Source organism: Bactrocera dorsalis, chromosome 6 (assembly GCF_023373825.1).
Source record: "Bactrocera dorsalis isolate Fly_Bdor chromosome 6, ASM2337382v1, whole genome shotgun sequence".
Taxonomy (NCBI): domain Eukaryota; kingdom Metazoa; phylum Arthropoda; class Insecta; order Diptera; family Tephritidae; genus Bactrocera; species Bactrocera dorsalis.
This window is the reverse complement of record NC_064308.1, coordinates 33,605,091-33,629,122: the sequence shown is the minus strand read 5'-3', so window position 1 is coordinate 33,629,122 and position 24,032 is coordinate 33,605,091. Positions and strand designations below refer to the sequence as shown.

Below are 24,032 nucleotides of genomic sequence, written 5' to 3'. Positions count from 1 at the left end.
ATAAATGTAATCAAAATAGTACGATTATTCGATCTTTTTGTCGTGCACCGGTTTATAATAAGTTGATGAAGTTCGCGTTATTTGTCGTTTTATGGTGGTAATATTCATGGATTCCAGCAAGTTTTTCCAAAAGTTGACGTTGATAAATTTTGTATTCTTAATTTATTTAAAATAAATTTGAAAATTGGCTTTAATTCAATCTTTAACACTTTACTTCTGTTGGAACGGTTAATAATTTAATACATTTTTCCATTCAATACTTTATTAATTCAAATGAAACTTATATATTTTTCATCCAGTGCCAACTGTTTACTATCAGATATTCAAAACAAAAATTTCTGACTGAAACATGCGCCACTCTCGCACCACCACTTTCCACCTGTGGATGACAGGAAAGAAAAGGCAAAATTATCGTAATTACTAAGTAATAAAAAATCAATGAAAAATAATTCTTAATGTATACAAAATCGATTAAATTAATTAAATCTCATACGATATTTTTAAAATATATTCAGCCCCTCACGCAATCCATCGTAGACTGTTTTTACGGGAAAGATACGAAACTGCTATTATGCAATTCGATCAATTCCGAACGTAAGTTCGAAATTTGATCGGAATTTTTATACTACAAGTTTTTTACTAGCGGAGAAATAAATGTTTTTATTGAAATCAAACATATTTGTTACCAGTAAAATAGTCTTTAATGCGATTTCCGCAGATCTAAGATAATTACCACCAAGCAGCAATATGGACTAATGGTGGAGCTGTTACAACAAAAACCAGAAATGGCACAGGGTTTTACCAAGTGCCCTAAAGAAGGAGCGTCAGCTTTTTGGAATAATATGGCCCAGGAACTCAAAAGTGTTGGTCCGCCTATCAAGGATATTTCCAGCTAGAAGAAGGTAATATAATAAAGTTGTTGTTTTTATTGCGAGTACAAGTGGAATTGATAATGGCAGCCGACGTTGGCCGACGTATCAATGCCATCAGTGACCTGCAGTCCAGCACTGCTAAGACGTACTCCTAGGCCACCTGATACATGTATAGCCGAATTAAAAAGAGATCAACTTTCAATTCAAAATTTCAGAAAAAGGTTCTCGATAAGTTTCAGAGCAATGAAATAGCAAAACGATTTGAAAAAAGCGGATGTGGAAGAAATTGGAATGCACAACATAGCTATGGAGAATTTGATAGCTGCTAAGAATTCCAGCAAATGTCAGAAGTAGAAAAAAAATTGCAAGCTACATCAAAAGGAAAATAATTAAATAAATACTTAATTAAAACTATAAATATTTTGCGTCAATATTTATTTAGGATATCATATTCGTGTAAGTGGTGCACATACGAGGTGTGTTCAAAAAGTATTGCGAATCGTAACTGACAGTTTTCTTCGATTGCAGGGGCGTGGTGCATCATGAGTTCTTGCCACAGGGAAGAACGGCCAATAAGGAATATTACCTGCAAGTTATGCGCAATTTGCGCGAAGCAATCCGCCAGAAACGCCCGGATTTGTGGAAGAACAAAAATTGGCATTTGCACCACGATAACGCCCCTGCTCACACATCGTTGCTTGTGCGCGACTTTTTGGCCAAAAACAACACACTAATGATGCCGCAGCCACCGTATTCCCCAGATCTGGCCTCTGTGACTTTTTCTTGTTCCCCAAAACTGAGGAAGCTCATGAAAGGACGACGTTACGCTTTATCTCTTGACGAGATAAAGACGGCATCGAAGGAAGAGCTGAAGAAGATAAAAAAAATGATTTTTTGAAGTGCTTCGAAGATTGGAAAAACCGTTGGCACAAGTGTATAATATCTCATGGAGATTATTTTGAAGGGGACAAAATAGATATTCATGAATAAATAAATAATTTTTGAAAAAACACAAAATTCGCGATACTTTTCGAACACACCTCGTATAGCTTCTCTGTTTTGTGGAGCTGCATCATTATCAGTTGATAAAAAAATTTCATTATTTTCTGCATAAATATTTGGTTCTGAATTATTTTCTAAAATATCATCATTTACGCGATAGTGAATGCAAACGTTATGTAACGCTGCCGCAATATTAACGATTTGGGATGCCTTCCATGGCTCGTAGTGAAGCTCACGAGCATCCAGAAGAAATCTTAATCGATTTTTAAAAACACCTATTGTTCCTTCTACAATATTTCTCGCTTTTGCATGTATTTTATTATATTTCTCTTCTGTGCTTCCTGAGGGAGGAGTACGGAATGGTGTCAATGACCATGGGCATATCCAGCATCTCCTGCACAAATATAAAACAATTTTGATGTTTGTAAATTTGTAGGGCGTTTGGGAATTTTTGTAACTTATGTATGTATGTATAATACTCAAAAAATAACGAGCATTGCTGACATTCCATATGGGGGAGTCGTGATTGCTGCCAGCATACTGAGCATTCACATTTTCATATTATTGTCACATATCTGCAAAACATTGCTTAAGATGAAATGTGAATTTGTTACCAGACTTACAATCATGGCATTGATACTAAAGTATCCTTTGCGGTTATAATAGAGAAACTTATCTTTAGTTGGAGCAACGATTTTAATATGTGTCCCGTCAACACACAAAATCGCGCCTGGAAATCCGTATTTCTGAAAGAAATTCCTTTTTTTGCTTTTCTTTTTACATCGTTACTTAACTCAAGATTTACCCACTGAATTCCTCTCTAGAACGTCGAGGACAAAGGCCACCTTATTTAAGCGATAGTTTTTAATAAACCTGTCTTAGAAAAATAATTTTAATAAAATTTAACAATGAATTATTGTGGATTCTTGACTTGTTTTATTAATCAAAACATACATTTTTTTTCTACCCAGCTGATTTCGAAATGTCAAAACTCAAAATTAAAAGTTTCGAATTCACATGGATTCAGTGATAGCAAATTATGCGTATTCGTATTGCGTGATAGGGATGATTATATATTTATTCAATTTCATTGTTTAAATATGCACATATACGTTTTATTTATTTGTTACTGTGACCTGAACATAACAGGTATTGAATTGACTAGTTCTTGCTGTATTATGGTATGGACAAAACATATCCTTCAGAATTTAGTTTAACAAAGAAACATGCGAAGAGTATATTGTTTCTTAAATACGCTATTAAGCAGATAGCCGAATCAAACTCTGTTTCGAATATCAAACTAATAATATCTGAATTCATGACACCTACTACTTTTTTGATCGATTTCAATTCTGATTCCGAACACTATTAGATTCCACAACACCCCTGATTGGCTGATATATCTAACATAAAGCTAGCTGGAAGTTCGAGGTATATGGGGGCTCAGAGAAGTTCGAGATTTTCGGTCAAAAGTCAACTTTAGATACTACATATTCTGCACCTAGGGTGTTTAACAGTTTTGGTTGGATTTGGACAATTTTTGGTCAAAAGGTGCCCTACTTTAGGGGAATTATTACCACAAAAATTCTCCGTTCTTAATTTGTATTCTGGAAACTGAACGAATCAAGTGGAGTTTTAAATTATGTTCCACGGGAAGTATGAGAGGTTGTAGTGCGATTTTGCCTATTTTCACACTGTAACATAGGATGGTTAAAAAAATTAGAAATGCGATTTCACCAAAAAGTGGGCGGTGCCACGCCCATTGTCAATTTTAACACCAGCTCTCAAAAAGCCTTTTCATACCATCTCGGAAGAAAAATTTAATGTTTCTGCCGTAATTAGTTATGGCGTTTGCGTTTTTAGTAGTTTTGAACAGTACCGTTATATGGGGAGTGAGCGGGATTATCTTCCAAATTCATCCATTTTCACACTGTCAGTAAAAGTTCTTATAATATTCTTACCAAATTTGATTGTTATAGCTTTAGTGGTTTATGAGATATGTCCATTAAACATATTAGAAGGCGTGGAGATTTGTGGGCGTGTCAGTGGTCCGATTACGCCCGTCTAAGAACTCGAAATTTTTTGTACCAAGTTTCATCACGATATCTCAATTTTACTCAAGTTACAGCTTGCACGGCGGACGGACGGACAAACAGACAGTCACCCAGATTTCAACTTTTCTCGTAATTCTGATCATTTATATATATTTAACCCTATATCTATCTTGATTAGTTTTAGGTGATAGCAACTGGTTGCAAGACTATAAAAAACAAAATCCATTCTTTGTTGTTCACCAAACTGCACTAACACGTTATTAGGAAGCTCTACGTGTTTTTCTGAATTAATTTTGTGTGACACAAAACAAAATGAAGTCTTTCCATGATCCTCCTTGAAAGTTTCTAGCGAATCGGGTTATTAGGAAGCTCTATGTATTTTTCTGAATTAATTTTGTGTGACACAAAACAAAGTGAAGTCTTTCCATGATCCTCCTTGAAAGTTTCTAGCGAATCGGGTTTCTTATTTACGACTAATATCACAATAGTCGTATTGAAAACCGTCGGACCCATCTAAATTAAGCTTTTTCTTGTAACTAAATATGACGGATTGCCACAAGGTGTCCCAAAAAAGATACTTTTCTACAAACTGAAGTTGAGCCACGTCGAGTAGTGACTGAAAGGGATATTTAGCAAAAAATTTGCGAGGGGCTTAAACGTCAAACGCCTGATTGGTCGAGCTTCCCTTTCTTTTAATAAAGATGGTCGGCCCGTTCGAGGTGTTTTACCATAGTTTTTGGGGTCTCTTAAAAAATTTTCAATCGTATTCTTATTTTTTTCATTCTTGTTGCAATTTTTCGTATGGACATTCCAGTTTCTGAGCATGGCAGTATTTGGAACTATTCTTTAATAGTAAGTTTAGTACCGCGTAGCATTTCTGTATAAAAACTGATTTAAGGCAGGCATTAAATTTATTTATGCTTAATACTTACCTTCTTTAATATAAATACACAAACAAACACGCATATGGTCAATCAATTTTCAACCGATCTGCATCTAATCGCGCCAAAGAATGAACTGTTCCATATACTTATTTCGCTTTAGCTAATCCGAAATTTATCAAAAATTGCACACCAACATGACTTACAAGTAACTGTTCATACCGTTATGTTAAGTAAGGCCGCTACAAACATATCCTACTACAAAATATAAACATAATATTATTACATTGAAGCATTGTCTCTTAAAATTATTTCGCGCACTGTATATAGTATATCGAAAATTCACATATAACAACGGACTTCAAAACAAATAACTTAAGGAGTTAGGAGCAGTAGGATTTTCAAAAAAAAAAAAAAAACATTTAATTTTTGCATCTCAGAAAAATTTTCTGAAAATTTTAAATAAATTCGCCAAATATAAATTGCCCATATTTTAAGTATAAAATCTCAGGCAATCAAGAACTACCACCTGCTAATCTAGGGTGTTATGCGTCTCTCGTGCCCAGTAGATGATTTGCTGCCAGGAGATAAATCCGACACTATTTTAACGGAACCTTCCCAAACCTGGGTCGAATTCGGAAGAAACGGTGGCCTTAGCACGTTATTGAGGCTCTGGCGCGGCGGACTTTTGAGTTCCCATTTACTTACATAGACCCGACCTCTCACCTCGTTGAGGGGCGGGTGGCGCGAAATAGCTGGACGACGACACAAAAACTAAAAATACAACTAAAACTAGGTAAAGATCATTGCAGACGACAAAGGACAACGGTAAAAAAACGGAAACAACAGCGGTGCTTACGCAGGCAAGAGGTGTTCAGAAGCTAAACGCAAGTTTAGTTTAGTGGATGCCCTATCGCTTAAGGAGCGAGCGATGTTTGAGGAGAATGCCAGGGACGATGAAGACGATATGCCCTCATGCAGTGGTGCTCAGCAGGCGACATTCACTGCACCTACAAATAACGCAGTGAACACTAGCGCAACTCCTCAAAGCAGGATCAGTTGCTCGGACTCAGGGGAGTCGCAACGAACGTGCGCATCAGGGGGCGCGGGCAGAAAAAGAGGCGCTGGGGAAGACTGCCCCCTCCCCCACCGTCCGAGTGGTCAGGGCAGAGGACCTCACCACTTTGCAAGATCTCTTCATGGAAGAGGCGTACAGGGGTTGTAAGGCCCGGTAGCCTTCCATGGGGTGCAAGGATGAGGAAAGTCTTAACTGGCTAGTGGGCTAGGAAGGACAATCCGATCATGCACTGCATGACGGTACTCTTCCCCAGATGTGCGGGAAAAACGTGCGCGTTTGCTTTGGGGCTTGTCAGAAATCAAAAAAGAGTGGTTGATAGCAAAGTGGAGGATTCCGGATGGAGGTTGAACTTGTGTGTGAACAACGAGTCCTACACATTCATCCGCAAGGAGGGCTTCCGTCTGAGTTATCACTTCAGCACGGTAATCATGAGACCCTACAAGCCAAAGGCTTCCGAAAAGAACGGTACAGACGAGAAGATGCAGGTAGACGAGGACGCCACTCGTCTCAGCACCAGTATGGCGGAGCAGGTTGCAACTGCGAAGGCTACTTTGGAAGTCCTAGCTGTGGATCCCACCGTTGAAGAGGGGGTGCTACTCTCTACGCAAGAGCTCCTAGATGGACTTCAGGACCTAAATGGTAATGCGAGGGACGAGCCTGATGAGTATCTGTACCATGGGTCCACAGAGGAAATGTCAGGGGCCTCAGCTTGGACTGCAACAAGGTAATCTGGGATATCTCCAGTGGGAGACCCCGAGCTAGTTTTTAGGAGGAATATTGATAACTTTTGTATTTCAGAATTCCTAACACATGACCTGGTCGCTGTGCAGGCCAGAGACAGCGAAGGTGCCTCCGTTCTGGCAGCGGTCTATTTTCCAAGAGGCAAGCATACTGAGCCCCCCGATGCTATGCAGGGCCTGGTGAATTACTGCATGAGGAACAAACTGTCCCTGGTGCTGGAGTGTGATACGATCTCTCACCACACTGAATGGGGTAGTACGGACTGCAATATACGAAGCGAGTCTCTCCTTGAATTTATTATTAGTAAAAATATAAGTATTGAGAATGTAGGGTACGAAACTACATTCGTCACTAGAAACAGGAGGGAAGTGCTGGACATCCCGAGTAACGAACTCATGTCGGGGGTGGTCTCACAGCGGAGGGTGTCATCAGTACCTTCATTGTCAGATCAAAGGATCTTGAGATTCGGGCTAGAGTTGAAGGTCACTCCCCCAACGTATTTCCAAAAACGCAAATTGGGCCACATATCGGGATACGTTAGAGCTAAATCTTAAAGGGGAGAGGAAGCTAGTCAGAGATATAACGGCGTTGGGACGGGAGAGCAGACTATCTGCTCTGAATCAGGCCGTCACAAGCGCTTGTCATTGCAGCTGACCCCTAAAGACGATCACCAAAGGACGCAACTGCCCCTGGTGGTCACAAAAACTCTCGGTACTTAGATCAAAGGTACGTAAGCTCTTCAACAAAGCCAAGCGTATTGGTTAGGGGAAGACGAACACAGATCTAGCGATTAAAAAATGTGACGGTACTTATACGACCATTGCGGAGGAGAGAGCTGCGGCACCCTTGCGAGGGGATTTCCCGGAGACAGTTGAGGAAGACCTGTCGCAGAGCAAAACCATCTCGCTTAGATTGGATTGTCGTAAGAAAACTGTTCACTGCGGACTCAGTCAGGTGGGCTATGACCTCGTTCGCCAAATTCAAGTCCCCGGCAGTGGACGGCATTTTTCACAGACATCGGTAGGACTTCAACTATCGAAGCTGTAAAGACTTGCCTGCGTCTGCATGTTGGGAGCTATGAACACATGTCCACGGCGGCGCTTGGAGTCTTGGTGGAATTCACCCGCTACACCTAGTAATTGGTCAAGTCGCCAAACACCCTCTGCTCCAAATGACAGCAGAGGGGTCTGGCAAAGGTAAGGTTATCTCTTCCCAACGTATGGAACAGCTAAGTGGCGTCATACCACTGGCTCTTCCCCCTAGGGAGAGCCTTCCAAAAAAATAAACTTCACCAGGAAGTTTAAGATTAACCTCAGCAGTAACGCCGAATGGAGTGACTCCGCTCTCGAGCTACTGCTTAGGGACAGTACTATCAGGTGGTACACCGACGGCTCGAAAACGTCGGAGGTAATTAGCGCAGGGGTTGCAAGACCATACGAGATAACATCACAATTGGTGCAGGAGTGTATAGAACGACTCATTTAGGTGCCAGGTCAAAAAGGTATAGCCGGGAATGTACTGGCTGATGAGTTTTCCCTCTCTACAGCATCCACCAACATGGTAGGACCGGAACATTTCATAGCGATTGGTGCCCACACCATAAAGGAGCTTCTCCGTAATGATGAAGCAGTAGGAAGGTAGAGGCATTGACAACAACTCCCAGGCATGCGCCATGCAAAGTTGCTAATGAATTGCTACAACCTCAAAAGGAGCAAATATGTAATCAATCTCCCAAGGGAAAAACTCAAACTACTGGTCGACTTCTACACTGGTTATTGCAAGCTCAAGAAGCACTTATTTAACATGGGCCTAGCTTTTTGTGCAAATTGCCGTTTCTGCGACTTGGAGTCTGAAACGAATTATTAAAGTGCTCGTGGAAAAAAATGTAAAAATGTAATAAAAAATAATGTTAGTAACGCAAAATCTTTTACAATTTCCTTTCTCTTGATAAATCCTAGTGTTGGATCGACCAGGGCTATATTTATTTTTTTTTTTTTTTGAAGCGTGACCAAAAGCGGTCAACATAAAAAGGATTTCCAAGCGAAAGAACTGAAGACGCTTCGGTGTTGGTCCGACCAGGATATTATTTTTTTTTGAAGCGCGTCTAAAGGCCATCAACGCAAACGGGAATACTATGCGAAAGAATCGAAGACACCCCTAAGTTGAACCGACCACTGCATTTTTATACAGCGCGGCCAAAGGCCGCCAATGCAGAAAGGAATTCTACGCGAAAAACTAAACCTGTCGATGGATCTCCGAAATTGATAATAAAATCAAGCTCAGTCGACACACATCAAAAACCTTTAGGCTCAGCTAGACAAATTGGTAAAGAATGGTGAGGTTTAAAAAAAATATATATATTTTAGCTCTCAAGAAATCTAGTACTAATTTTTAATACTTTTTTTCAATAAAATGCGAATATGGCAATCCTGGTTTTGCGAAGAAACATCAGATCAACAATTGATAATTGGAAGGAAAATAATTATGTTACTACACACATACATACATACATATTACGCACAGAGTTTATTTTCTTTCTTTATTCTCTCTTGCTCTTCTAATGTGGATCATGGATCAATGCGTAACCAGCTATCAAAACTACTTGAAGATATAATGTATTTTTTTTCTTGAGCAATTACTTGAGAGCTGGATACCAACCTTTATGCAACACAGAATCATGGCTTCACCCAGAGATCTATGATGCGGTAGTAATAGATGACAATTAAAAAATACATCCGCGAAGAGGGAATCCCCCCTCTCGATGATAATATCGGACAAACCTATATTAAAATCAAACTCCGATATTATCGTACGATGCATCTACTTTTTACCTAGATCATCATATGACGCCTACCAGACACTCAGAGCTATGCTCCAATATTTAAAAGAACGAGAAAAAACGTTAACTTCGGCTGCACCGAAGCTAATATACCCTTCACAGTTGCATTTCTTTTAGTAACTATGTGTTTAAGTAAATCTAAAGACGTAGCCGGTGAGTGGTTTTCATCCAAAGGAATACATTTTACTAGTTCTTTTTAGTCAGCTTGTTTGCTGGAATATTAAGGTTATTTAATAAAAAAATGTATCTTTTAGACGTTTATAGTTATTTAAAGAAGATTTATTATTAACATAAGCTTAATGGAAAATTTTCAAAGATTATATTATTACCTTAAGCAGTAGTCCATGTCAAATTGCGTAAAGATACCACGTCAAATGCGAAAATTTTCCATACAAACCCTTGATTCCGTTCGTTCGGTTTGTATGGCAGCTATATGCTATAGTGAGATCAATTTCTTCCGATATTACATACTATTTCTATGAACAATAACTCATACCAAATTTCGTGAAGATACCACGTCAAATGAGGAAGCTTCCCTTGCAAGCATTTGATTCCGATGATCAGCTATATGCTTTAGTTAACTGATCTGAACAATTTCTTTGGAGATTGTTTGTTTGTTGCTTTAGAAAATAATCTATACCAAATTTCGTGAATATATCTTGGCAAATGCAAAAGGTTTCCATACCAGCATTCGATTCAGATCGTTCAGTTTGTATAGCAGTTATATGCTATAGTAAGCCGATCTGAAGAATTTCTTTGTATATTACATTATTATCTCAGAAAATAATCTGTGCCAACTTTTGTGAAGAAACATTGTCAAATGTGAAAGTTTTCCATACAAGAACTTAATTCCGATCGTTCAGTTTGCATGGCAGCTATATGTTATAATGGTCCGATATCAGCAGTTCCAAATGACGTTTGCAAAATTTCAAAACGATATCTTAAAAACTGAGGGACTAGTTCGTATATATACAGACAGACGGACATGGCTAAATCGACTCAGGTCAACATACTGACCATTTAAATACATTTTTCATAGGGTCTCAGGCTCTCCGACGCTTCCTTCTGGGTGTTACAAATTTCGTGGCAAACTTAATATAACCTGTTCAGGGTATAAAAATACAAAGACACCAATATCCTTATCATTGGTGATTTCAACCTTCCGAACAGCTCAACTCAAATTGACTGTGAGAACCATCTATATGAAGGATTCTCTTTAAAGGAATGCCGAAAATTTAATACGGTTCAAATCGACAATAATATTCTCCTTGATCTCTGTTTTTGTAACCTGGGCACTTATATACAGCACACTCAGGCGATTACCACAATAGACTCAAACCATCCTGCCCTTGACATCACTACTGAGCTCCAGCGTAACCTCAAGCCGGTAACTTTGCCATTTTCGACTTCAGTAATGCTGAATATATGTAGCAACCTAAATGCCTTTTATCTAAACGTCGATTGGTCTAACCTGCACTCATCACCTTCTCTTGACAGCAAAATCAGAGTCTTTTATAACATTATTCAAAAAGGTATCTTAACTTATGCTTCAGTTCATACGCCAGTCACTTTACTTACCCATTCACTACCGAATTAAAACATTACTTAAGAAGGAAGCGCACTTCACTTATAAGAAAAACAATACCAAGCTGAATTACTATTTAAAATTAAGCGAACTTAGGCGAGAATGTAAAAAGCTCAATAATCGATTTTACAAGAATTATATAGGCAAAGTAAAACAGATCGTCACAGAAGACACATGTGTATTTTGGAAATTTGTCAAGCACATAAGAAGAAGATGCAATAGTGATATTCCGTCAAATCTGTCCTAGGAAATCGGACGGCAGACTATGGAATTGAGATTAGAAATGTGGTTGCACCGATTGCTACCTTTAACGAGTTTGATGTTAGCATTAACGACGTCTACAAAACACTGTTGCCTCTAAATACGAAGAAGGGCGCTGGTTTGGATGGCTTGCCAAATATCTTCCTCAAAAATTTTGCCACCAGCCTCAGTGAACATCTCGTACACATATTCAGTCTCTCACTTCGAAATGGTACATTCCCAACTGCTTGAAAATCTTCCTGTGTCTGTACTATTCAGAAGGCCCAAGGTCTAATGCTTCTAACTATAGGTCAATTTGTATACAATTCGCTCTCACTGCATTCTTTAAGAATATTATCACCTGCAAACCATGTCGTTGGCGGGAGGTGCACTACTTCCAATTTATTCATTTATGTAAATTATCTACTCGAAGCTCTAAATAACGATGAGGCTGTTCACATAGTCTGCACGGACTTCAGCAAAACATTCGATAAGGTAGACCCATAGTAGTCTTCTAAATAAACTAAGCAGATACGGCATTCGAGGTAACGCAATGAGATGGATCCACTCATTTCTTATTGGAAGGAAATTTCTAGTAAAAGTTGATTGGCCAAGAAAGATGTGACTTTCAAACTGAACATCTATTTTATGCAAACCAGGAAGGATTTCAAAAATCCCAATTCATTACTACGCCTTTTTACATTTCTGATTCTTTCAATTTTGGAATACGTAATTTAATCTGCTTTTACAGACACCGCAATAAAACATATCGATAAATACAAATGATATAATGATATTTTTAAATTAAAGATGCATTTAATTGTTGATCCAAATCTTTATAAACATGCTTTGTAACATCTTATTTTAGTTACATAATGCCAATTGGAGTCTATCTATTTAAATGAATAAATAATTATAGCCGCCGGAAACTTATAGTTAACGTTTAATTAAAGATTCGGTAAAAGTTTAGAACAGCTTAAAAAACATAACCTTGATCGGCTTGATTGAGGATTTCCTGTGGTAAATTTTCTTGTGCTAGTATGCAGCTGTAAAGAAATCTAGTACTAATTTTTAATACAATGCGTATTTGGCAATCCTTGTTTTGCGAAGAAACAATTAATCAACAATTGTTTCTTGAAGAAAATCCGAAGTAAACGTTAAATTCATCCTAATTTAGTTAAAATCATTATTATGAAGTATAGTTCATTTTGAAATGTTGTATAAAACGTACCAATCATCAACATTCCTTAAATCGCAATGAAAATATTTATGTTACTCGTACTACACACATACATAAATACATATTACACAAAGTTTAATTTATTTGTTTATTCTCTCCTACTCTTCTAATGTACAACATTTACAATGCGTAACCAGCTGTCAAATTTACTTGAAGAAATAATGTATTGTTTTCTTGAGCAATTACTTAAGAGCTGGATAAGAATCTTTACCCTGTCTATATATCTTACAAAGGAACCAAGGAAAATAAAGAGAGCAATTAAAATCCCAATGACAGGCCGTAAGACGTACTTGAAAAAAAAGTAACCCTGGCCGATCCAACACCGGGATGTATCAAGAGAAAGAAACTCCTGAAGGATTTTGCGTTACTCATCACCGATAATGAATTTCGTATTGACGGTATAAACCTTCTTTTCTATGCTTTTTTATTCGTTTACAAAATATATTCACATTTTTTTTTTGCCTGCAATCATTTTCTTATTGTATGAATAAATGGATTTCAACGAAAGTTATATTTGAATTAAAGTAAGTTTTGCACAAATAATAATACAAATCCAATGTGTAGAACCGAATAAGTGAAGTTTTTGTGGATATAAATGTTAAAAATATAAGTATGTGTAAAATTTATTATAAATCAAATGTCTCAAAAACCATAATTCAGCGGCAAAATATGTATATATTTTCTTATTTTGAAGAACCTCCTCCATCGGCACAATCCCATTTTATACCCGAAACCGGGGCATGCTATTCTAATTTCCAGCCATTTTGCGCTTGAAATATACCCAAAATACTTATTTATAATGCGCTAAACAAAGTGTATTTTAAAACTTATGTTGCACATCCATTTTGGACTGACTCGTCAAAACAATAACCCTGATCGATGCAACACCGTGGAGTTCGGATATTTTTCGTGTCCTACTACCAGGAATAAAGGGATATCCAACTTATTCCAGTGTGAGAGCGCTTCAAAATTAGCGTTTTTTACAACATTTTCCATTATGGCCAGATCGAACAAAATAAGAATTTTTAGGCATTTTTAATTAAAACACCCACATTTATTACGATTGCAAATTATTATTGGACTCTTAATACATGGCGAAACTACTTCAATTCTTTTTTATGATTTTATGGTATACTAAAACAACTGACTTTTTATCTTTCAATACTTAACAAGGTGAATTAAGCCTGTTAGTTCTCAATAAATAAATGTTTTTAATCGTTTGTAATTGAAACTTAATTATGCCATGCATCAAATTTGCAAACGTTTCCAAAAATACATTTAAATTTCGCATTTTCTTTGATTTTCATTCTTTTATATACATATTTTATTAACGATCTTGACCGACGACAACAAATCCCTCCGTTTATATATTTTTTTGCTAAGATTCTAATCCCCTTTGCTAAACGTCAAAACTGAACTCGATTAGCTGTCAAAGTTCAGTAGGTTTTGACGTTTAGCAATTGCTCTTTCACTTCCAGTGAGAGAGGAGTTGGACATCTCTTTACCTCTGCTACTACTTTCGGCATTAGCGGCCTTCTGATTCTGACTTAACAAACGCCAATAAAACCGTGTCTATTAATAATTGAAAGTACAATAGGAGGATTCTCTTGCTCTTGCAAAATTGCAGGATGACACAAAATGCAAAAATCCTATACCTAAATATGCAAAGCCAAGAGAGCACCCATTGCAGAATCTAGTGATATATGAACGGCTGATTCGGTCAATTTGTTAAGAATGACTATTGTGAATTGGCGCACATTCTGTACTGATTCTTAAGGTTAGATTCCAACTGTCAAGTAAATGCTCAAGAAAAAAAATTTCTTATTTCTTGAGCTGTAGTCAAGTAAATTTGACAGCAGGTTCAGTGTGATTGATGCACATTGAAGAGCAAGAGAAAATAAACAAAGAAAGTATACTTATGTGTGTAAGTATATAAATATTTTCCTTACGATTTAAGAAATGTGGTTGATGATTGGTAAGTTTTATACAACATTTCAAAATGAACTATATTTCATAATAATGATTTTACCTGATTTAGGATGAATTTAACGATTACTTTGAATTTCCTTCAAGAAACAATTGTTGATTTCATGTTTCTTCACAAAACCAGCGTTGCCATATTCGCATGTTATTGAAAAAATGTATAATAATTTAGTACTACATTTCTTTAGAGCTGCATACTAGCATTTTCCTGCGGTAAATTTTCTTGATCATTTCTTAAGCGCTTTTTTATATGAAGTTTTTACATTTCTTGAGAGCTGGAAACGACCCTTTAACAAAAAACTGTAACAAATCCTTATAATTGAAGTAGAAATTATAAAATCTATTTAAAATTTACCTTCTTCAACAATTCAACGGCGTAATATGTCTTTATGTAAAATGACAGCTAAAACAGGGTTGCACTTATATTCTTACGTGTCTGCCGCTGACTTATGGGTTTTGAGATATTTGCATTTAAAATTCACAAAAAAATCAACTATTTAAAACTCGTCTTTCTCCGAGTTATAATAAATAAGTTTTTCGCATAGAAATCTTTACTGCGTTGGCGACCTTTAGCCGCGTTTCAAAAATAACACTGGCCGATCCACCATCGGGATTTATCAAGATAATGAAAATTCTGCAAGGTTTCTACATTATTCGTTATACGATAATGAATTTTGTATTTAGGGTATAATCTTTCTTTCTTACTTATTTTTAATCGATTACAAAACATAATAACTAATTTTTTGCTGCTTACAACAATTTTCTTATTCTATGCATAAATGTATTTCAACGAAAGTTAAATATGAAATTAAAGTTATTTTTGCACTATTTAATGTGTAGAACCGATTAGTTAAGTTTTAGTGGATATAAAAGTTAAAAATATTAGTGTAAAATGCATTATAAATAGGCAGGCACAATTCCAATTTCTTTGGCACCGCTATTTGAAGGTACCGTTGAAAAGAGGACGTCCTCCTGATTAAAAAAAAAAATATTTAGGGTTATAGGTACCGCAAGTTTACAAGATATTCGACTGTTAAGTTCAAAAATTCCCAAAATTCGAACATTTCAACAAGCTATTTTACCACATTAAACACACTTTACTCACATTTTTCACTTCAAATTAATTAAATTAAACTATAAACTTTTAAATATATACACATTTTATACTTTTAGCAGTTTTTTTTTACATTACATTTTACACTCGTAGTGAACATCATGTGTGTGCTAAAAATTACGACGAAATAAAGCGCTGTCATGTGATAATAAGGAATTTCGCTGAAATCATTTATTTATGATTTTTCTACATTTTTTTAATGTAGCGTAGCTTGAAAAACAAAATTTTTTGGTTTCTGTTTTGGTGCGTAAATGTACAGAGAAGATAGGTTTCCAACTCGTGAATACGCCAAGTATATCTGGTCGTGTGAAAAACATAGCATTTCCAGATTTATGCCACACTCTTCTAGCGTCTATCCTTGTGCGCTGTTAATTGTCATAGCAAATGCAATTTTCCCCGGAAACCGTTTGAACCGAAATGGTTGTTTCTTGCATTCGATAACTGCGTCATAATCAGTCGGATTCCACTACACAGTTTCGATGCATGAAGATAAATATGAATCATAATAATGACAAAACCAACTTTGAGACGCAAATGATGCTGTGGCATATCAAGCCTCTCCAAAGAATTTGGAAACTCCACTGGATAATTTACGGCTTCGTATTCCTTGTCAAGACGATAGATCGATTTGTATGAGCGCAAACCTCTCGGAATTTGACTTTGAATCTTCCAGTTTAAGTCATTGACATCGGTATTTTTGGCAGCTAAAAACAACAGAATACATCCAGCATCTAACAGCACCATACGTATATACCATACGTTGCTTCAAGATAAAGCCCATCAAACATCGCAGCTGCTGTTTCAAAAGTCATGCTGTAACATCGTTACGATCGCTTGCTGATTGACCGCGATCTATAATACCACACGTATGTCATCGCATTTTGGGAGTACTCCTTGCCTTGGGCTGCCATAGGTTGATGGCAAAATGAACGCCACCCGATATTAGTGCGACCTCTTCGTGGCTTCGTAACAAATTTCAATTTGTATTTGATCACATTGTGTGAAACACACATAAAGTTTTCGCTGAATAATTTTCAATAAAATTTCCTTTGAATAGCCGGAATAAAAAAGCAAGCGACCGAAATTGAACGATTCAAATAATTTACAAATCAAAATATTGAGAACAAAACAAACAAAAATTGAAAAAGATGTGTATGGAACAAACAAACATTTTATTTTTATGTAACGTTTGTAAGGGAAAAAGAAAAGGCTGTTTTTAGAGGTTTTCCGGCAAATATTCGATTTTTTCTCGCCGTAAAAACCATCTTTGAATTTCAACGAACATTAAAAAAAAAAAGAATTGGCCAATTAGGTCCAGGCGTTCTTGAGTTATGCGCTTAGCAACACATTTTGCGATTCATTTTTATATACAAGATTATATAATAACATATATATTGTCACCTAATATACAAAACAAGGTATTATCAAAAATAAATGGAAATCGCTGACAGATATAATCAAAATTTAACCATTTTATAACGAAAACTCAATATATATATTTTTTTATTTTTAACGCAGAAAGGAGTACTACGCGAAAGTACTTCAGTCACATAAATCACATATTACACATATAAATATGTAAAAAGTATTTTTTATTATAGTTAATATAGAAAAAAGAGTCACGCGAAAAAACAAAGAAAAAATTCCTACATATTTGCAGTTTAAGATGTGGCAACGCTCGTTTTCCCCATAATTGTAAACAATCTAATCTAATCTGACTGTTCTAAGTGATTTTTAAATTAATAAATTTAGGTAAAATATAGCAAAGTAAAAGTGAAATGTGTACTTATTTCAATGTTTAGAGCGTTTAGAATTTAGTGAAAAATAGAGAAATACCATAGGGGTATTCTCTTGCTCTTGCAAAACCCTTGCACGGTGCAAGAATTGCAGATTTTTCCACCTAATACAACGACAGAACAACAAACATACGCAGAAAATTATTTGCAAGGGCTGTAAAATATGTCAGACTAAAACCCATGTTTATTTGCGTGCAATGTCACGCAGAAATATAATTGCAACCCTGTTATAGCTGTAATTTTACATAAAGTCATATTTTGACGTTAAATTGTTGAGGAAGGTAAATTTTAAATAGATTTTATAATTTCTATTAAAATTATAAAGATTTGTTAGTTTTTTTTGTTATATATGTATGTACGTAGAAAGTGCGCCCTTCATTTGTTATTAGTGCAAATTTTTGAACTTTTAATCGTGAACATTTTAAAAATAAAAGTTATTTTTATAATATTTTTGAATATTCCTTCTCTAGAGAAGCTCCCCTATCCTAATTAATCTGGATTAATATTCCTTCTCTAGAGAAGCTCCCCTATCCTAATTAATCTGGAAATTCGGTATTTTTACCCCTCCGCAAAAGTAATCGGAATCGTTCTAGTAGGCAGATGTGGAAACTTTATGAGTATTATATTAGGGGTATTCTCTTGCTCTTGCAAAACCCTTGCACGGTGCAAGAATTGCATATATTTCCTCTCCTTCCTAATACAACGGCACAACAACAAACACACGCAGAAAATTATTTGCAATGGCTGTAAAATATGTCAAACCGAAACCCATGTGTATTTGCGTGCAATATCACGCAAAAATATAATTGCAACCCTGTTTTAGGTATAATTTTACATAAAGACATATTACGTCGTTAAATTGTTGAGGAAGGTAAGTTTTAAAAAGATTTTATAATTTTTATTTTAATTATGAAGATTTGTTACAGTTTTTTTTGTTAAAAGTGTATGCAGAAGGTGCGCCAGTTCACAATAGCCATGCATAATAGTCATTCACAATAAATTGACTGAATCAGCCGTTCATAAGCGTATCACTAGATTCTGCAATGAGTGCTCTCGTGCCCTTGTATATTTCGGTAAAGTATTTTTGCAATCTGCAATCTTGCAAAAGCAAGAGGGTAAAGGTTCAGGAGAGCGGCTTTTTCGAAAACGTGCACCAATTTTCACGGGAAATGTCTTAAAATACTCGTTTTTAGTTCTACTTTATGAATATGTTAGGCGCGTGCTTTTAAAAACAATATTTTCTTTGTTTTAATAGAAAAACACCGTATTTCCCGAAATCAAAAATTCACTTTTGCACTTTACACGTCTTTAGATGTTAAAATTATACTTTCTGTAAGTTATATACACGTAATTATTGATGTTGTTTAGTTAATCAAAAAGAGAAATTGGTTTTTATGTTATTTTTATAAAAATATGAAAAACTTCACAATCATTTCACTTCAACGAAAATGGCAAGGTTATGCTCGAAATTATGGTACAGCTGTTGTAAATTCGAATGGCCACTATTGATTCATGATCGTTTTCGAATTATCGATACTCTCAATATACGAGACTGATCGAGAATTGGTAAAAATGAGAGATATATAATAGAAAAGTATTATTAATTGGAAAAATAAGAAGAAATTAAAATATCGATATTCTCAATATTCGAGTTCGAAATAAAATTGGTAAAAAAGAGAAATACATAATAGAAAAATATTATTAATTGGAAAAATAAAAAGAAATTAAAATATCGATACTCTCAATATACGAGACTGATCGAGAATTGGTAAAAATGAGAAATACATAATAGGAAAATTTATAATTCATTATTATTGCAGAAAGAAGAAGAATTTGGACACAGAAGAATTTTGAACACCGGGGTTTTGGACCGAACAGGGATATTATTTTTCGAGCGCTCGAATCGATATGATGAATCGATATTTTAATTTCTTTTTATTTTTCCAATTAATAATATTTTTCTATTATATATCTCTCATTTTTATCAATTCTTGTTTAGTCTCTAATATCGAGAGTATCGATATTTCGAACCCGGTCACTGTTTGTATGACTAGTGCTTAATTGAATTTCGAACAGTGATGCCATTTATAGCGTAAATATCGTGCAAAACCGCAATATTTTTTGTTTTTATTGCAAAAAAAAAAACAGAAAAATAGATAACGCGCCATATATGTATATTCGTAAATTGGAATTAAAAACACGAATTTTAAGACATTCCCCGTGAAAATCGTTTTCGAAAAAGCCGCTCTCCTGAACCTTTACCAGCAAGAGAATACCCCTATTATATATAAATAGGAGAAACTCGCATTTTAAGTAGTTGACTTTTTGAACTTTAAATAATTGATAATTAAATGCAAATATCTCAAAAACCATAAGTCAGCGGCAACTATACATGTAAATATGTATGTATGTACATACATACATATACAGTGGCGGACAAAAGTCTACATATACCCCCTATTTTCATTGATATGAGAGTACAAAAAGTTTTTCGAAAAATGTATTTATGCAGTTTTATTCTAATATTTATTATAACAACAATTAACTACAAAAAATCCATTATTTAACATAAAAGAACAAATTTATGGAAGAAAAACTGAAAAATTGCTTTGACAAAAGTCTACATACAGTTCGAATCTCATACTTTGTACATTTGTATATTAACTGTAAGATCCCGTTAGCCTTTTTCTTTTATTTCAATATGTTTATTGTTTGATATTTATTGAATTTAGCTGTGGTTTAAACACTTCCATAGCTATAATGGCTCCGCGAAATGAAATATCAATTGATGTAAGGAATTTGGTGATAAAACAAAGAAAAGAAAAAAAATCTTATGATGAAATTTCTAAAATTTTAAAATTAAGTCGAGCAACAGTTCATACAATTGTAAAAAACTTTAAAAATAATGGTTCCAACGAAAATAAACCACGCAGTGGACGCCCAAAAAAACTATCTCGTAGAGACGTCAGCCTGATTCTTCAAGAAGTAGACAAAATCCAAAAATAAATGCTCCAAATTTAGTAGAACATATAGCAGGTACGTCGCAAAAGAGTATCCATCCAAGAACAATAAAAAAAACTCTAAACAATAACGGATTCCAAAGTAGAACACCATGGAAGAAACTTTTTATTTTTGAAAAAAACCGGAAACTTCGTTTAAAGTTCGTCAAAAAACACAAAGAAAAGGAAATGGATTTTTGGAAAAAAGTTTTATTTACAGATGATTCTAAATTCACCCTTTTTGGTAGTGATGAAGGGGCTAAAGTTTGGAGGAAAACCAACGCTACGCTTGAACTGAAGAACGTGTATCAATTGTTAAGCTCGGTGGCGGCAGCGTAATGGTTTGGGGAGCTGTTGCGGCCTCTGGAGTTTGAAAGTTGGACTTTATTGAAGGTAAAATGGACGGTTATAAGTACAAGTATCTGTTGGAACGTAATTTGAAGCCTTTGGTGAATAATTTAGAGCTCGGTTCCGGTTGGATATTTCAACAAGATAACGATCCGTTGCATGCGGCGCAAATTGTTAAGGACTGGTTGCTTTATTATACTTCCAGGCAATTAAATACACCAATTAAATACCTCAAAGCCAAATTTGAATATTATTGAACATGTCTGGGAGATTTTGGAGCGTAGAATTAAAAACCACCAAATTTCTAGCACTGCTATACTCAAGAGCGCATTTTGGAACCTTGGAACAGCATTCCATCTGCAGTGTTGACAAATTTAGCAAAATCAATGCCACGGGGTCTTCAAGCAGTTATAGATGCCAATAGGGGCCCAACTAAATACTAAAACGTCTTAATAACTAGCATTTTGTAAAGTTTTTCGCACTGAACTAAGATATTTTTGTACTGTATGTAGACTTTTGTCAACGCAATTTTTGAGTTTTTATTCCATAAATTTGTAGTTTTATATAAATTAATGGATTTTTTAAGTTTATTGTTATTAGAAAGAAGATTAGAATAAAACTGTATCAACACATTTTTCTAAAAAGTTTTTGTAATCTCACATCAAAGAAAACAGGGGGTGTATGTAGACTTTTGTCCGCCACTGTATATATATTTTCTTGATCTGGGGGACCTCTATCCGTACATACCCATTTAACTGCGAAATCGTGGGGATTTGTATTATTGCTTTTAACTTATCAAAATGATTTTCAGTTAATTTTTGTACTTTTTCGATAAATTTTAAGTTAAAAAAATCATAAAGTAGTTATACCCTTGCATTCATGCATTTTACACTTATTTAGTACGTGTGCACATGACCATATGTAGTTAGTTTCATGAAGATAAAAAAGAACATATTTTAACCAAAACATATTAAAAAAATAAAGATATTAAGAGTAATTTTAGGGACGCAAATATGAAACACATCAGTTAGTATGAATATCTACAAACATGGTACATATTTGCTAGTACATAGTATAGTAGGATATACATCTACATATGTATGTATTATATACATATATATATCACTTGGCATTCATTTATTGGTTATTTTATTGAAACAATTTCTTTTCGCTGTTATATTTTAATAATCGCTCCACAAATTAATTTGTATTTGTACACATGTTTCCATAGCCACATACATTTTGTTTCAAGTTCAGTTGGGCCGAACATAAGTAGCAAACACACTTACGTCTTATATACGACAAATACAGGCAGATTCAGATTTGAACAGCTCAGAAATATAAAACGAATGAATAACTATTGTAGAGTAACGCTGGGCAACGCAAATTAGTAAGATACAAAAGGTAGATAAACTGCACACATAACGATATAAAGAAAAACCTTGAAGGTTATACGCCACACGATATATTATAAAAAGTGCCAATAAAACTTCCATTAATCAGTAATACAGGTTATCTTTTGCCTCCATAAACACTATGCTTATGATTCCATTAACTGCTTTCCTTATATTGCGTATACAATGCGTTCATATTTTAAGTGTTATATTATGTTATTATTTCTTTCAAACATATTGAAGTTATTCATGCAATATTTCTCATGAATAGTTTGCCATTTGTTCACAATTTAATCATCGTATAAGAATTCCTTTAGCAACTTCTGACATGATTACGTTTAAAGAAACTTTATTTCCTTTTTAATAAATATGTTCATACTTAAACTAAAGTAAACCAACCGTGCGACGAACTTTGCAGAACAGCTAGCATTCAAACGAACTGCCAGGGATATTTATCTCTGCTGACTGTTTTAATGACTGAGGGTTGAACCAAATAACCGAATGACAAGACACGGCGAAGAAGCAGTGAGCAAAGTTTTTTCAAAGAGATACATATGTATTTTACTAAGTGAGAGCGGCAGACACTGGCGTGAGAAAAAACTTATTAATGTTTGATTGTGCATTCTGATTTTGAAACTTCAACAAGTGATTCAATAAATCGGATATTAAAGTTCCGACATTTCGTCCAATGTTTTAATACATAAAATATCAATAATTTCTCATTTAGCGCATATCCAGAATTAATAGCACATAAACTCAATCTGTTTGCATACCCACAAGTGAAACATTCATATTTAACCTGGGCGGAAGAATTATAGAATACAAGATTACAAGTGCCATGTTGTGACGTAATTCTTATAAGTTTAGAAGAAGCAGCCTAGAATAGCATGGAAATTGTAAACAAAAACACAAACCCTTTTGTTAGTTCGTAAAATTGACTCAATTTTATAAGCTTATAGTGAAAGAGTTAAAGAAATTGATGAAATAATATTGCCAAAAAAACATTTTAGTTGTATTATAATAAATAATTGTATATATTTACAATATAATTGCCAATTAAATTAATCACTGTAATTACGATGCATCCAGCAAGTTTATTTTTTTATACACAAATATGTATATACATATACACATTAAGAATAGTTTTGATGTATTTAAGTGAAATGATAATGAAAATATTCTGAAATTATAATTACTATTATTAAATTAATTTCGCCTACAAGAAATCAGCCTTTTTTGGGAACATTCATATACGAAAGAAAGAAACAACTCGTTTATAAATATATATTTTAGTTGCTATTTTATACTAAATACAACCTTCGCAAGCACAATCCGTTTCAACCATTCACTTAATTTTGTTGTCTAAAGATATATGCAATTATTTTAAAAACATATTTCACATTTTCACGAATTCCTTTCGTTAACAAATTACATACTTTTGTATGCTTCTTCTTTCCAACTGTGAATAATTACTTCACATGTCGTAATAGTGTAATTTGTTTTTGTAACGATTGTCACAGCCCAAACCAAAAAGTAACAGTAAATCATTAGGCGTGTTTTATTTGACGGCACAATTCCGAATTCTTTGGCGCCGCGATCTGAAGGTACCGTTGGAAAGAGGAAGTCGTCCTGATTAAAAAATATATAGGGTTATAGGGTCCGCAAACGCTTAGTTTACGAGATATTCGACTGCCAAAATTCGAACATTTCAACAAGCTGTTTCCCCACATTAAACACACTTTTCGGACATTTTTTACTTCAAATTAATTAAATTAAACTATAAACATTTAAATACATCCACATTTTTCACGTTTTGAAGGTTTTTTACCTAAGAAATCTTTATTTTAAAAATTAAAAAGTTCAAAA

The 24,032-nt window shown here is 34.9% G+C and overlaps 1 protein-coding gene across 11 annotated transcripts in view; it reads right to left on the bottom strand.

The window, feature by feature from the left end:
- The window catches only part of LOC105225047 (transcriptional activator protein Pur-beta), a 72,525-nt gene extending 48,836 nt beyond the window's left edge, over window positions 1-23,689 (bottom strand). For 5 of the 11 annotated variants that reach the window (XR_007423276.1, XM_049460779.1, XM_049460775.1 and 2 more), the window contains exons 1-2: window positions 22,566-22,723; window positions 1-379 (exon numbers count right to left, since the gene is read on the bottom strand). Coding sequence is in view for 2 of the 11 variants with exons in the window: in XM_049460781.1 (XP_049316738.1) it covers window positions 22,566-22,596 (31 nt within the window). In the remaining 9 variants the exon portion in view is untranslated. Of the gene's footprint in view, window positions 380-22,061; window positions 22,480-22,545; window positions 22,724-23,483 lie in introns of those variants that run through there. The other 6 variants (XM_049460776.1, XM_049460780.1, XM_049460778.1 and 3 more) reach the window with 6 other exon arrangements.
- Window positions 23,690-24,032: the final 343 nt, after the last annotated feature.